Source organism: Cucurbita pepo, chromosome 4 (assembly GCF_057944985.1).
Source record: "Cucurbita pepo subsp. pepo isolate OVF chromosome 4, ASM5794498v1, whole genome shotgun sequence".
Classification (NCBI taxonomy): Eukaryota; Viridiplantae; Streptophyta; class Magnoliopsida; order Cucurbitales; family Cucurbitaceae; genus Cucurbita; species Cucurbita pepo.
In genome coordinates, this window is record NC_141801.1 from 3524435 (window position 1) to 3540487 (window position 16053).

General features: G+C 36.5%; 2 protein-coding genes across 2 annotated transcripts; both read left to right on the forward strand.

Moving 5' to 3' along the window:
• The first annotated feature begins 6549 nt into the window (after positions 1-6549).
• LOC111793783 (guanosine nucleotide diphosphate dissociation inhibitor At5g09550) lies at positions 6550-11617 on the forward strand. Its single transcript, XM_023675823.2, has 13 exons — positions 6550-6707; positions 7737-7799; positions 7902-7985; positions 8231-8338; positions 8452-8624; positions 8733-8844; positions 8996-9076; positions 9154-9216; positions 10066-10167; positions 10344-10468; positions 10603-10813; positions 11125-11199; positions 11417-11617. Exons 1-13 carry the CDS (start codon positions 6621-6623, stop codon positions 11468-11470), a joined length of 1338 nt encoding a protein of 445 aa, XP_023531591.1. The 5' UTR covers positions 6550-6620; the 3' UTR covers positions 11471-11617.
• A 1486-nt stretch (positions 11618-13103) lies between these two features.
• LOC111793005 (Haloacid dehalogenase-like hydrolase (HAD) superfamily protein) lies at positions 13104-15959 on the forward strand. The gene is made up of 4 exons (XM_023674667.2): positions 13104-13323; positions 14816-14987; positions 15263-15379; positions 15528-15959. The coding sequence occupies exons 1-4, from the start codon at positions 13214-13216 to the stop codon at positions 15693-15695; spliced, it is 567 nt and encodes a 188-aa protein (XP_023530435.1). The 5' UTR covers positions 13104-13213; the 3' UTR covers positions 15696-15959.
• Positions 15960-16053: the final 94 nt, after the last annotated feature.

The following is a 16053-nucleotide window of genomic DNA, read 5'->3' on the forward strand; positions in this document are numbered from 1 at the left end:
GCATTCTATTGAAATCCTTCAGGCTATGGTCTGTCCAGCTGCAACTCCTTTGTTTGAAAATGCTTATCTTTTCACTCGATTTAAGGTTTGAATGGTGAAGAGCATGCTTATCGTAATTCTCTCGGGTAAGTTTCTAATTTCACATCTTTATGTTTCGTCCCTTCCTTGGGCGTGTTTACATCTTGGGAGTAGGTTTTAACATATTCCGTTAGTCCTTCCTCGAATGACAAATGGGAGATTCATAAGTAAAGGCTGTGGAGGTGGGAGATGGATTAGGTGAGGTTCGATCGGTTTCTATTCGATCCTTTATTATCAATGAGTATTGCAATATAATGTTTTTTGTTTTTACTCTTGGAGAACTGAAAAGTTTATGTTGTAATCAATCTCTATTGCCACTATATGAATGGACTCCTATTATTCTTTTATTTCTGTGTACTCCCTGATAATACAAGTTTCTCCTCCATTGCCATGTATATTAGTGGTGGCCTCCTATTCTCTTTTTATTTCTTTGTAGTTCTTGATAGTCCTAGTTGCTTCTCCATTGGGACAAAGGAGAAAAAGAAAATGAAAATTTCTATGTCAGTTCATCTAATCATGTAGCCATGAAGTCTATTGGTTGATCTGAAAGTGCAAAGGTATTCCTCTTGGCCCCTTCTGTTCTGCTTTTTGGTTGCATTAGAATACTTATCATGGCAGTCCACCCCAAAAGGCATATATTGTTTCATTAGATGAAGAAATAGCCATCTCTTTTGTCCTACATCCAAACAATGCTGTACTATTGCCATGACACAAATTATGAGCATAAACTTCAACTTCCACATGTTTATTGTCACATTGTCTCAATCCTTGCACACTGGCATGCACATGTACATTCTTTATCCATTCAACTCCCAGCATCAATGATCATCTTTGCACTGGCCAATTTGGATGACGATTTTGCTCTTCTAGTCTAGGAGTTTTGAGCTGGGCCCCTTTTGATAGCAAAAATCATGTCATCCCCCAAGCTTAGCATTGAACTCTGGTCACTCTTTCGATGCCATGGCATTGTGGTGGTAGGAGAGTAGCTTTGCTAAAACTCGAGCAGTAATCCGGGTGATGTGGAGCGGTGCTCATATGACTTTTCAAATATTTCTAATGAAATCGGTTGATTAAGATTAAGATGTTGATTTGTTCTCTCTTTGCTTGCCATTCCTTGAGATGATTGCTTGTTAGTGATAGTAGACATATTCTTGGTTAATATTTTTAAACGTCGGTTCTGCAACATATTTTGTATCTTCTGTTCTTTTAAGTTTATCATGATTTGCAAAAGAGTCATTTTTATAGTGACCATCAATTCAAATGCATCATCTGGCATGCACATGTGCATTCTTTTCTACACATTCTCGTGTCTTTTCTAATTCATTGTCTAATATGTTGCTGTGTATTCTTCTGAAGGGAATTTGGCATTTACATTAGATGATTGCTTGTTTTTACCGAGTAGAACATTCTCTGTCAATGAAGTCCTAAACATTCTTCAGCTAGACGTAGTTCTTTTTAGTTTCTCATGATTGGCTAAAGAATCCCTTGTTCCGTGACCAATTACAATGATGTTTCAGGCTTTTCTTACAATGCAGATTCTGAATGAAAGACATGAGATGAGTATGACTGATGCGCCCATCCGTAAACCCACACGATGTTCCCATAGGCAGTATAAACATATTATGCAGGTATCTGTTCTCTATTTATGTTATGCTATTGAAATATCGAACTGTTTTAGAATTTTTCGATTTCTTTCTGGCTTAGAAGTTCTTTGCTTTGGATAAGTATACTTCGTTTTCGTGTCGCCTGTTCAATTCTTTGGCATTTCTTTCTAAAATCACTCAATACAGGCGAGGGGAAGAACATTGTAAGAAATGAATGGTGCTCATATTTTAATGCAGGTATTGAAACTCAGTGATGGTTAGTTTCTGTTCACTCACTTCTTAAAGCTATAGAAGGTTGTCAGGCTATTGTTCTTTCTTAGGTACTCTTTCATTGAAATATTTCTCGTTAGATGAACACGACTCTCCAGCATGGTATGATATTGTCCACTTTGAGCATAAACTCTGGTGGCTTTGTTTTGGGCTTTCCTAAAAGGCCTCGTACCAATGGAGATAGTATTTCTGGATTATAAACCCTTCTGGATTATAAACCCATGATTATTTCGAGGGACTTTCATCCAACATTCCATTGAAAGTCAGAAGATGACTCTGCCCACTAGATATTGTACTCTTTGAGTTTTTCTTTTCGGACTTTCTTCAAAGTTTTTAAAACACATATGTCCTTTTTTTTTTTTTTTTTCTTTTTTTTATAATAAATTTGAGTCTAAATATAATATTATTAGTGTAATTTAGAAAATAATTGAACAGATGCAATTCTCAAGGTTATCTTCATCTTCAAATGAAGCATCCTAGTCAAAGAAATGGTTCCTTTGGTGGCTTTTATTATTGGATTTATATTATTTAGTTCTTTCTAATTTTATTATATATATATATATATATCTTCATTCATGTTTTGGAGCTTAGTTTTACTTAAAAGCAAGCTATTTTCTAACTAAATTTGGATCTATTTGATTATATTTACAAGTCTAGTTATGTGAAATTTACCGGAAAAAGAAATCAAAATTTGTTGAGTTGTATTAAATTCCATCGAATTTGTTGCAATTTTTATTCTTTTTAATTGAATTTCTGTTTGAAAATTTGTTAGAAAGAGGCATATTATTATCTTTCACCCAGACGTAACAAATTGATAGAATTTCAAGAAGTGTTGATCAAGTAGTTAATTAATGAGTTTGCACATATATGTATAATTGCATTTTGTGAGTAAATTTTTATTGGAAAGCCTATATTTTATTGTCACGACCCAATATTTTACTACGGATCGTGACTAATGACAAGACACAGATGTATGAAGTGATTTAAATATGAAATAAAGAAAATCCTTGAATTCCAATAAAGTTTTTTGAACGACAAACAACCGAACACATGACAGTTTGGAAGTAAATTTTGAAAGAATGCAAATACAAAATTGACCCCTCGGGACAACCCGTTTTCATTGTGACAATCCCCATCTCCATCACACTCGTCCTTGACTGACGCCTCGCGCTCCTGAAAAAGGAAAACATATCAAGGATGAGTATAAAAATTGCACTCAGTAAGCTACCTACTTGTAGACTCTCTTCGCATCTTAATTTAACAGATTCCCACGGTTTTCTAATTCGGTTCTAGGACATCTGGTTTTAATCTTAGTCCCTTGGAGATTGCTCCTTGGGTTTCACTGGTTCATCGTCCTTTCATTAAACGCCTAGAGGTTCCTTACGCCAAGCTAATATGGTCAATATCTCTATGAGGTGCTACCTCTACATGGCTATCTGGGACTACATGGTTTCTAGCCTAGGGGCGTGCTGAATACCCCTACGCCCATATAGTCCCCCTATGGAGGGCGTGACCCCACCCGTTCCTATGCAGCTAATGGGCTGTACGACGTGGGGACACATTTCCCATGCGAAATGGCTAAGAGTAGTAAGAACTGATCAGGGACCCTTGGTCCTCCCACAAAGCTATAGATATCGTTCTCACACTAGCAATCTATGAACACTCCTAAGGTACCTTGTTACCGTGGTAAACCGCTAAGTTCCTAGGGGAAAGTTAGGTCTGGCTAGAGCGACATATCACTCATAACAGTAAACCCCTAAGCTTATCATAGAAATGGGCCCTAGCAATTAACAGAGTGTGCATGCAACCGTCTTCTAATAATATAATATATAATTCATGCAAACTAGGCATACCCGCTCAACGGGGCGATGACCTCCATCAAGCACCCAGAGCACGAAGTTCGCGCTCAATGGGGTGAATTCATCCATCAAACACCCGGAATGCGGAATACACAATTCCAACATAAATTAAACGCATGCATACATACGGCGGAAGCTTAAAGCATACAAGCAACACTCAGATAATTCACCCAATACATTCATAGCAATCAATCTGGCTAATATTTTACATGGAGAGCTAATAAACAAAATTACTAGCATGCATGCAATCCAAGCGAATCCTACAAGTATTTCTTCCTAAATACCGGGTGGTCTGATTGACGCGTGCCTTTTTGCTAGCGTTTTTTTGCCCGTGAGGTGTCCAAAAATACTGATTTCCTTATATTAGGTCCCTATTCACATAAAAACAATATTAAAACTAGAACCGGGACAAAAAATCGGACAAATAGAGGGCAACTGGGCCAAAACGGCCGTTTCACGTGCACTCACGCGCCAGCAGTGCGCTAGTCGCAGGCCGCACGCACGGCAGCCCTTGCGCAGTCGCGGGTCGGTTCGGTTCGGTTCGGCTCGGCTCGCGTTTGCAATTCAACTCGGCTTTGCAGGCGACACGTGTCATCGCCTCGCTAGAGCTGCGTTGCTCCAGCCGACGGTCGACGGGTGTCCGGCGCCTGTCGCCGCCCTCCGCCGCTCGCCGACCGACCTCTTTTTTTTTTTTTTTTTTTCTTCTTCTCTGTCCTCTGAAATCCATAACATAGTTCCCTTTTCCGATTTTCATATCTTGCGATCCGTAGATCGGATCTATATGATTTCTTCGGCAAAGTTCTAGATCATGTTACCGGCTACGTCCTAGTATTTTTTTGTAATTTTTGCTTGATAACCGGACGAGTTAAGAGTGTCGAAAGTTCGCTCACCGTTCTCGGACAATTCACAGATCTCCGCCTTCGGGTTGAGGTCTCGGCCAAACTTCTTCACAGACCGTGCGTAGGGTTGTTCCTAGGTGAATATTTCAGCATTTTAGGATCGATTCAAATAGGGAAAGCTCAGATCTAAGAAATGTTGTTCAGAACCTTACCTCGCGAAACGTTCTTGGATCTTGACGGAGCATCGGCCTCGCTAACCTCTCAGTCCTTGTACAAGTCTCGTCTGAAAGTGGATTCCGATGGTGGTCCGATAAACTTCGCGGCTGACTCGTCTCAAGTTTCTCTCTAACTCTCTTTTTCTTTTGCAGGGGATGTGACGGGGTTCTCCTTGGCTGGAGGGGCAAAATGATTTTTTTTTTTTTTGTGGCGTTACATTTATCCATTCGTAGGATTTGATTCGTGAGACAAAACTCATTTCTATCCATTCGTATCTATCTTTCGTACGCTCGTTATGTCATTAGTAAATGGAGGTTTGATTGCGTGCAAATACGTATGTTATGTGCATTTGAATACTTACCTGTTATGATTAGTGTAGATTTGTAAGTTACAATATCTATGTTTACCATGATATTATGCTGACCCTTTTTCTCTGTGATGTTTCTCAGTGTGTGGCTCGTATACTTATTTGTTATGATTAGGGGTACGTATACGGACTCACTTGGTGGATGTGCGTATGTGTGGCTCGTATGTAGGAAAAGTATGTCCTAATGTTTTTATAAAAAGAATAGATCTCACCATATTGCGTACGATTGCATTTCTCGATTCCAACAATAAGGTTACTTACTGATTATTTCTTAAAATACTCAAGCTACACGCTACTTACTTTTCAGGTATGAATGTTGACGTCACGGTGAAAGTCATTGGATCGAAACTAGGTAGTTGACTAGTTGCATTCATGATTGGTTTCGGGGTTGCTTTATTTTTAGTTAAATTCACATTATTTATTTATCATATATCATTTAAACGATTTTCATAACCTTTTTCATACATGTCATGTATGAAGAGACGACTTTATTTGTAATAAAAAAAAAAAAAAATAGGGTCATTACAAATTTAACCTATCAAATTTTATATGTGATACATGACCAATCAACTCTAACGTGTTCAGAGTGCTCGATATCTATTTTCAAAGATAGCTGACACGTGTTGGATATCAAATATGGTTTTAATTTTATTTTAATTTATGTAAAACTTCCATTAAAGTCTTTAGATTTTGGTTAAAATCTTCCAAAACAACTATATCTCGTGAACATGTCAACAAATTTCATGTTTCACTTGTGTTCTATGATATGGACTGTATGCGAAATATTCGGTTTAAGTTCGAGAGTTTAAACAATTACGGTTCTTGCATCATTGCAATCATTCAAATCCATGGACGAGAAATTGATGCTTGAAAGTTTGTTTTTTTAGTACAACAAAATTTTAGATAAAGTCGAATTTTTTTATGTAATTCTGTGTAATAAATTTATTCCATTTTCAACATTTATTAAAATTAATAAATCTATTATCTATAAATTATTATTATTATTATTATTATTTTGTTTAATTCCCATTTTATAAAACGTTAATTAAATTAATTATTATTAAACATAAAATTAAAAATGGAGAGAAACAAAAGGGGAGGTCGTAAACACAAATATAAGAAGTTTAGGGACATATTCAAAATTTTATAAAGTTGAGGGATCTATTTGTAATTTTATTTAGTGTGATTTACTTGCGTATCGTGGTGTACACGCGCTTTGCTATGCGTGAAAGTAGCGCTTGCTTTGTTGTCCGTTACTCTCGTTAGTTCCCGCTTAAGACTTGTTCCAGATCGCGCACTTGAAAAACCCGACTCTCTTCCATTTCACCATTCTCCGTTTTCCATCTCGCTCTGATACTCTCGCTTCCACCGATTTTCTTCTTCAGCCATGGATGAAGAATACGACGTCATCGTTCTCGGAACCGGCCTTAAAGAATGCATTCTCAGTGGCCTTCTTTCTGTCGAAGGCCTCAAGGTATTCTCTTCTCTGTAACCTTTTTTCTTTTTTCTTTTTCTGTATCGTAATCTGTTTCGATAGAAAATTTTTATCGAATTTATGTTTATATAATAGCTTTTTGTGTGAAATGTAAATCAATGGTTTAGGAAGGTCCAGATTGTTGAGATTGTTTGAGATCGTTCCTCTGTTTTGAATTTTGATAGATCCGTGGAATATATCTGTTTATGAATTTGGCGTTTGGAAATATGTTGATGATAAATGGAATTCGTAATGGAATACTTGCACCGTTGGTTTGGGAGAGTGATTGAGCTCCCTACGCTTCAGATGAGGTATATCGATTGATGAAGAGTGGAAATTCTAGCTAGTTTTTTTTTTTTTTTTTTTTTAATGTTTAATGTAAAATAAATGTTAACCATGGATGATTTTTTTCAACTTTTCGCCAATGGTTTGAAGAATTTTGTGCACCATTTTTTTTAGTGTAATTATTTTTTTTGAATCATTGCTGAGTTTTGGTGTTTTGGCTGATAATTGAAATGTTCTGAAGCTACATGAGCAACTTTATGTTTATGGCCTCGAATATCGATGCTTGTTGATCTTAAATCTTAATATTTATATGTTAAATAGTTTAACAGTATTCTATCCATGCCTGAACTGTTTTTCCTTTTGAGCTGCTGATTTTTATTCTGAGTATAGCTCAGAACTATTTGGGAGAATTGTGGAAAACAACTTTCAGCTTTGAGGTTTTCTTTTTTCTAAGACAATTGAAATGATTTTTTCTTCGAAAATCCTCACATCTTTAAGAATGGTTTCAAGTGTATATAATCTTTCATTTTTACCATTGCTCTTGATCAAAATTATAAAAACCACCGAAATAAGACATTGTTTCTAAGAACAACTACCAAATAATCCTTAAATATATTACAACTATACATTTGGGACATACCCTATTCTAAGAATCTGTTATTTGCCTGGCCTGGTCTTGAAAATGCAAACATTTGTTCTTTCCACCCTTTGTTTTGGGATTAAACCAGTAATCTTCTGGAACAGGTACTACATATGGATAGAAATGACTATTATGGAGGAGCTTCCACCTCTCTTAATCTCATACAGGTTTCTTACAATCAAATTCATTATTTAAGCTCACTTAATTAAAATTCCTGTTCCCTTTGCCAAATTTTCTGTTCTAATATCAAATATCTCTTCCCCCTACAGCTTTGGAAGCGCTTCAGGGGGGATGATAAGCCTAATGAAAAGTTGGGCTTGAGCAAAGAGTACAATGTTGATATGATACCCAAGGTAAATACATATTTCTCCATTGTCATACTATGTTCTTTGAACCTGGTAATCAAGGGTCCAGTTGATAACTACTATAAGTTGTTTCTAAAATTTGGCTTCTTTCTTAAATATGCTTTCAGAAAGTACATTGCGAATTAAAATAAATTCTTCATAAACAAACTTAATTTCTAAAAACAGAAAGCTAGTAACAAATTGTAAGTGTTAGGGTCGATCTGAAAGCTTCTGTCCACTTTTTTCCTCCGTAGTTCATGATGGCCAATGGTGGTTTGGTACGAGTGCTCATCCACACAAATGTTACCAAATACTTGCACTTCAAGGCTGTTGATGGTAGTTTTGTGTACAACAAGGGAAAGGTACACTGAATGCTTATAAAAAGTTCCCCTCATCCTTTTTATTCAATAATAACAATGAAGAAAGGCTGTTAGGATCAACTAACTTGTAAGTATATTGCTGCGGGTTTTTTAAGATTTACAAAGTTCCAGCTACTGATGTTGAAGCTCTGAAATCTCCACTGATGGGACTTTTTGAGAAACGTCGAGCTCGAAAGTTTTTTATTTATGTCCAAGATTATGATGAAAGTGATCCAAAATCTCATGAAGGTTTGGATTTAAGCAAAGTTACAGCTAAACAACTCATCACGTGAGCATCACTTGTCTCCTTTTCCATCTTTTGTTATACTAGTTTACGCCAGTTTTATTTCGATTGGAAGAAAGTCTTCCTTTTCATTCTCCTCATTTGGCATTTCAGGAAGTACGGACTAGAAGATGATACAATTGACTTTATTGGGCATGCTTTGGCACTACATTTCGACGATAGTTATTTGGATGAGCCAGCCTTGGATTTTGTGAAGAGAATGAAGGTAAAACTGCGTTGTGCTTGTTTTACTTTTTACTCTTCTACTTTCGTCTGTGCATATGTTTCGAACTTAATTAAGGAAAATTGAAAATTTTGCACTGCGTCACTCTGGTTAGCTGTTTGCTTTCAAAGGTATTGACAGTGGTTGCACATAGCTTTACGCAGAATCTTTGGCACGTTTCCAAGGAGGATCTCCCTACATCTATCCACTCTATGGACTTGGAGAGTTGCCTCAGGTATGCTTAGAACTTTAAATCTTTAATACTTTACAAGGAAATTTTTTCTGTCTTAATTGTTTCTAAATTTTTGGCAGGCATTTGCTCGTTTAAGTGCCGTTTATGGTGGAACTTACATGCTGAACAAGCCAGAATGTAAGGTAAACTAAGAGTGTACTTTGCTAACCTGAGGAGCGTGGATACTGAGATATGGATATGATACGACATGGACATAATGGCATATCATTTTAACAAAATCTAGGATGCGTACATCACTAAGTTTATGCATTTTAAAAAATGAGTCTGATGTATTTCACTCTCAAAATTTATTATTTTTATCCTATATTATTTCTATTTTGTGTGCATACAAGTGTTTGATCCATGTCTAATAAATGTTAGAAATTCACTTTGTACGACTAGTATTTAGCACATATTTATTGTACTAGCAAGTGTTCAATATGTGTCTAACGAGTTTTCCAGTGTCAAAATGTACTACACACATTGTGCTAATAAAATTTAACAATGGTCTTGTAGCCTAAGCTCTGTAAATATTTTGATCCTCATTATGTTCGTCATCAAACATTGACTACCATGTCACTTAAAAAGCTAAAACTAACTGCTTTCTGTTACAAAAAGGAAAGTAATAGATTAGCAGTAAATGCTTCTCCGTATTCCCATTATTTCTTAGCTATTTTGAAGCAGGAAACAGCGATATTTGACTCTGTTGGAAAATGAATTAGAATATATTAAAGTTTATAATGAACCTAACCGTTTAAGCTTTTGAAGTTTAACACCATAGTGTTAGGTAATCTATTAACTGCAATAGTGTTATTTTCTTTGATGTGACAATTCACTTTGATGTTGTTCACAAAAATGTTTATCTATTTCTTTTCTGAAACGTCTATATTACTTTCTTGATCGTACTCTTTTAGTACTTTGATGCTAGTGAATAAATTAGTGCCTTCTGAACATCCACCACCGTTGATATTATTCGGTTTTCTGGATAACAGGTAGAGTTTGATGGCGATGGGAAAGCTTACGGTGTGACTTCCGAGGGAGAAACTGCTCGGTGCAAGAAAGTAGTTTGTGACCCATCGTATCTGCCAAATAAGGTACTCTCAACATCTAAAAAGTATTAACATACGGTTTATTGTGCTGAATCAAGTTCATTGGTTATGAACCATGGACCAGAAGGCCAAAGACTAGCATATATATACATATATACATATGTGCATGCTAGAGAATTGCTAATGTTTTATCTACTGATCCTGCTTGATTGATGCATCAGGTTCAAAAGATTGGGAGAGTAGCTCGTGCAGTTTGTATAATGAGTCACCCAATCCCAAACACCAATGATTCTCATTCAGCTCAGGTTATCCTGCCACAAAAGCAACTTGGCCGTAAATCAGATATGTAAGTTTAATACCAAAACATTACAAATAAGTTTTTTTTGCTTTATATGACATGAATCAATCCGGTCTCTGTTAAATTCTTCTTGAGACAGTCTCATATAGTAATTAGCTGGTTTCCTTTTCTTTTGTTTGCAGGTACCTCTTCTGTTGCTCATATGCACACAACGTTGCTCCAAAAGGAAAATTCATTGCTTTTGTTTCCACAGAAGCAGAGACCGATAATCCTGAGGTGGAATTGAAGCCTGGAATTGACCTCCTTGGACCTGTTGATGATATATTCTATGAAACTTATGACAGATTTATTCCCACAAATACCAATGAAATAGACAATTGCTTCATATCTACGGTAACTTCATACATAAACTTGCATTCTCATTAAACAAATTGTTGGCATGATGAGAAGCATAGATACCGACCCAAAGCCAATCATATATGATACCAAAACTTTACTCTGGTTATATTCTCTTCTTGACATGTATTTAGGAGCTTTCATGTGAGATCCCATGTCGGTTGGAGAGGAGAACCAAACATTCTTTATAAGGGTGTCGAAACCTCTCTCTAGCAATGCCTTTTAAAAATAAAGGAAAAACCCAAAGAAGATAATATCTGCTAGCAGTGGGCTTAGGCTGTTACATTTTAACGTTGGTTTTAATGCAGAGTTACGATGGAAGCACCCATTTTGAGTCCACAGTAACAGATGTGCTTGCAATGTACAGCAAGATCACTGGAAAGGTAACAAAGATCAGTAATTATCACACCGATCATTTTGAAATTGTTCCGAAGTCTTTATTCTTTTGCAAAATTTTACTAGATTTGATTATAGGACATGAAAATAGACAGTTAAGAGCAAATAGTTTTGAAAATTGATCTGTTATTTGCTTAGAGATTTGATATATGAAATCTTCTGGTAACTTTCTCCTAAATTGTGTCATGTATGATTTGTTGTCAGGCTCTTGATCTTTCTGTGGATCTCAGTGCTGCAAGTGCTGCTGCTGAAGAATGAGATAAAAATTATAAGAGAAAAAGGCAACATTTTTGTTTGTTTGTTTGATTCTTTTTTGTTTTTTTTTTTTTTTGTTTTTTTTTTCTTTTTTACAAGCACTTCTGCTAATGGACTTCCAATATATCCAAATCTCGATTCGATTTCAAATGCCATTACTTTCTTCCTTAAATTTCAAAACTTTACTATCATCTATAGATTCGAAACTTACATATAAATTAGGTTTTTTTCTAAAAATATAATGTTAAGACTCTTGAAACGTTTAGAGTTAAAAGTTATGCTAAACTTACTTGTAGGATCCAACAAAAGAAAATTAATATTAATTACATTACAAGAGCTCAACCTGACCTACCATAAACTTCTAATTTGCTTAAATAATTAAAGGACGGACAATAGAAGTTAGAGCTAACGTTTCGAGATTTTTGTTGTATTGTATATAAGTATCATTCTTTTAAATAATTTTAAAAACCCGATAACCCAATTAAGAGTTGGGTTGTGAATTCTATTCAAGTTGCGATTGTACGGCACTCGCTTTCCAACGACAAGTGAGCTAAGTCAATTCGTTCTTGCGTCGCCAAGCCAAGTGAGCTAAGTCAATTCGTTCTTGCGTCGCCAAGCGATGTATGCTCAAACCTCTAGCCTTGGTTTAAGAGAAGGTTTTAGAAAGCGAAGGCAGAGAGATTTTTAGAGAATGTTTTAGAAAGCGAAGGCAGAGAGATTTTTAGAGAATGTTTTAGAAAGCGAAGGCAGAGAGATTTTTAGAGAATGTTTTAGAAAGCGAAGGCAGAGAGATTTTTAGAGAATGTTTTAGAAAGCGAAGGCAGAGAGATTTTTAGAGAATGTTTTAGAAAGCGAAGGCAGAGAGATTTTTAGAGAATGTTTTAGAAAGCGAAGGCAGAGAGATTTTTGAAAGATACGTTATATAAGCCAGCAAGAAAAAAATAACAACATTATATAACCTTGGGTAGGGTGAAGTGTTTATAAAGCACTAACAATACATTTTGAGTTTTTCCAAAGAATTTTTGTCGTTTAGAAAGAAAGGCAATGTTTAGGAATTCTTGACCTTTAGAAGGTTTGTTTCTTCAAAATGGTCTCTAAACGACAATGTGTTTTAGACTTTCTCTTCTCTAAAAGATTAGAATGGAATTGATCGAGAGGAGCACTTCTTAGCATCGCCCAGGTTAAGAATGAATCGCTTAGGTTTCTTCGGAACAAGAAGAATAGGAATTCTTCTCTTCGATGAGAGATAATCCGGGCAACAGTGGTGCCGAGCCGAACTCTATATTTCTAATACGATTTGATTACTCATAAAAATCAATATTTTTCCACTTCCAATGAGTATTGTAGAGATGGGCAATGAACTTCGTAAAAAAAAAAAAAAAAAAAAAAAAAAAAAAAAAAAAAACATTTGAATTTCTATCTAAATTTCAAAAAAAAAATTTTTTTTTATAATTTTTAAAAGATTTGATTTTTGAAAACATACATAGATAAAAATAAATAAATAAATGAAAAATTAGTATTTATACCCTTAACTTTAAAAATTGAAAAAAAAAAAAAAAAAAAACTTTTGACCGGATTTTAATTATTATTATTATTTATTTATTTATAGGTCTAAATATTAGAACGATCTTCTAGAAAAACAAAGTGAAAACCCAAGTTTTCAACCGTTGAACGATATCGACCAATCAATCACTCGACAAAGCGTGAATCCAAAGCGTTCCGCATCGTCGGAGTGGAGGAGAAGAGATGGCCGACGAGAGCGTCAAGACGGAGGCTCTGCAGATTATAGGAATGTTTCAAGTTCTCCCAAAGCTGGTCGTCTTCGACCTCGATTACACTCTTTGGCCATTCTATTGGTAATTTCTCATTCTCCGAATTCACTTTCCTGTTTGTTGACTCAGAAAAACGCATGTTGATAGATTCTTTCTCAGAACTGTTTTTATCTGTTTCATTTCTGAGCCGTTGCAGTTTGGGGGATTTTGACGAAATAATTCGGCTGCTGTGGTTCATTTTTACCTTTCTTTGATTGTTTTTCATCTTGTTCGTCGTATAGTTTGCTGACTCGAACGAGAAGATTGTTCTAAGAAATGAAATAGAACTAGATCATTTTATATATGAAATTCATTTACTGAGCTTCGTGCCTTCCATTATTATTTTTATCTAGATTGTTAGGTTATTTTCGTATCTGAACTGATGTTCGTGCAACTTGAGCGAATTAGAACTAAATTGGAGTCGTGTTTGATATTCAGATTTTCTAGCATGCAGCAATCAGCTTATAGACGAGTTCATGCTAATAGGAAAGACGGTGTCTATAGTTGTTATGATCATTTTGTACTTATCTCCTTTGTCAATGTGCAACCTTATGGCGTCTATCGTTTTTCAATCTTTAATTAGAATGAAGTCGTATATAACAACCCTTGAGATCCCACGTCGGTTAGAGAGGGAAACGAAATATTCCTTATAAAGGTGTGGAAGCCTCTCCCTAGTGGATGCATTTTAAAACCTTGAGAGGAAGCTTAGAAGAGAAAGCCCAAAGAGGAAAATATCGGCTAGCGGTGGGCTTGAGCTGTTATGAATGGTATCAGAGCCAGACACCAGCTGGTGTGCCGAGGACGTTGGACCTCCAATAGGGGTGGATTGTGAGATCCCACATCAGTTGGAGAGAGGAATGAAGCATTCCTTACAAGGGAGTGGAAGTCTCTCACTAGTGGACTTGTTTTAAAACCTTGAGAGGAAGCCCAAAAGGGAAAGTACAAAGAGGATATCTGCTAGCGGTAGGCTTGGACTGTTACAAATGATACAAGAGCCAAACACTAGGCGGTGTGCCAGCGAGGACACTGGACCCTCAAGGGGGTGGATTGTGAGATCCCACATCGGTTGAGAAGGGAACGAAACATTTCTTAAGGGGGTGGATTGTGAGATCCCACATCGGTTAGAGAAGGGAACGAAACATTCCTTATAAGGGTGTGGAAACCTCTCCCTAGTGGATGTGTTTTAAAATCTTGAGGGAAACTCAGAAGCGAAAGCCCAAAGAGGACAATATCTACTATCGGTGGGCTTGGGCTTGGGCTGTTACATCTTATCTCATCCAATTCATGCACAGCCCCTAATCCTCATGGAGGTTTCACCCACCCCAACGGCCCCTTCAAGAGAAGACACTGGCTCGAACCTGGTTAAATTCCAAACTCTAATGTCTCTTAGCATCCTAAGTTCATGCCATGCCATCAAGTTACCTCTTGGGGTTAGTTGAGGACAATTGTTAAGTCATCCCTAACATGATTGTTCCTGTAATTGTTAAGTCATGTATCCAAGTTGATCATCATCATTCTTTCTTTCTTTTCTTAACAGTGAATGTCGCTCCAAACGTGAAATGCCATCTCTTTATCCTCATGCCAAAGGCATATTATATGCACTTAAAGACAAGGGAATTGACCTCGCCATTGCTTCTAGATCACCAACATCTGATATTGCCAAGACATTTGTTGACAAATTGGGCATCAATTCTATGTTTGTAGCTCAGGTGAGAATGCGAATGAAGACTCATTTTAGTCTATTTCTTCTATTGTCTTGTCGAAAAACGCCAAAGTACGCTTGCTGGGAGGCCCTCTTACCCTCTCCTGGTGTTTTGTGGAATGAGCATTTACAATAGTATTCTGATCCTGGCACGAACAGACGTCTTCTAACGAGAGGGCCTACGAGCGTTTCTTGCCATTGTTATTTTAAATAATCAGCTTATAGCCATAAATCCTTTTTTATTAACTTTATCCTGTTTCCAATGCTTTTAATCGTTTGCAGGAGATCTTTTCCAGTTGGACACACAAAACAGATCATTTCCAGAGAATTCATTCAAGAACTGGTGTACCATTCAACTCCATGCTATTCTTTGACGACGAGGACAGGAATATTGAAACTGTAAAACTCAATTCTTATCCTAATTTGCTTTCTATGTTTGTTCCTTGTATTCTAGGAGAGTGCTTCAAGGTTAAGATGAAAACATTTTAAGGATGTCTTATCTCGACGTATTGCCATCTTAACGAAGTTTTCGTGGTCGTGACAACAGGTTTCGAAAATGGGAGTAACTAGTATTCTGGTTGGCAATGGAGTTAACCTCGGCGCGCTGAGGCAGGGACTCACAAAGTACTCCCAGAATGTGAACAAAATTGAGAAGAACAAGCAGAAATGGACGAAGTACACTAAGAACTCAACTTCATCAGAGAAGACGGAGTAAAAGAATGACAGGAAGGTGAGTGATTATATAAACTGTGAATCTGTTGTCATTTTCCCATGTATTTGGAGGGGTAATATAAACTGCCTTAAGACTACTGAAAACATAATCCTTGAGTTGGGTGCTTTTAGAAGAACATAGTTAAAATAGCATTTTCGTTCTTCAGCTCGTTCATATGGTTCGTAACCTCGTTGGCTTGGACTCGTCTTGTATAAGGTCAACCATCTATTTAGAAGCTATGATAGGAGAATAGCCAGTAATTGTGTTTGTTGGTTATGTCTAAAAACAAATTGTTGAAGTAGGACTGTTGTCTGCTCCCTCTTGCATGGGTTGGGTTGGGTTGGGTTGTGGCCCGAATGAC

Excerpts from the sequence above, each read along its gene's own strand:
- LOC111793005 (XM_023674667.2), top strand. The coding sequence starts at position 13,214 with ATGGCCGACGAGAGCGTCAAGACGGAGGCTCTGCAGATTATAGGAATG. Across the intron at positions 13,324-14,815 it reads ACTCTTTGGCCATTCTATTG|TGAATGTCGCTCCAAACGTG; the intron begins GTAATTTCTCAT and ends TTTTCTTAACAG. Across the intron at positions 14,988-15,262 it reads ATTCTATGTTTGTAGCTCAG|GAGATCTTTTCCAGTTGGAC; the intron begins GTGAGAATGCGA and ends AATCGTTTGCAG.
- LOC111793783 (XM_023675823.2), top strand. The coding sequence starts at position 6,621 with ATGGATGAAGAATACGACGTCATCGTTCTCGGAACCGGCCTTAAAGAA. Across the intron at positions 10,168-10,343 it reads CATCGTATCTGCCAAATAAG|GTTCAAAAGATTGGGAGAGT; the intron begins GTACTCTCAACA and ends TTGATGCATCAG. Across the intron at positions 10,469-10,602 it reads CTTGGCCGTAAATCAGATAT|GTACCTCTTCTGTTGCTCAT; the intron begins GTAAGTTTAATA and ends TTTTGTTTGCAG.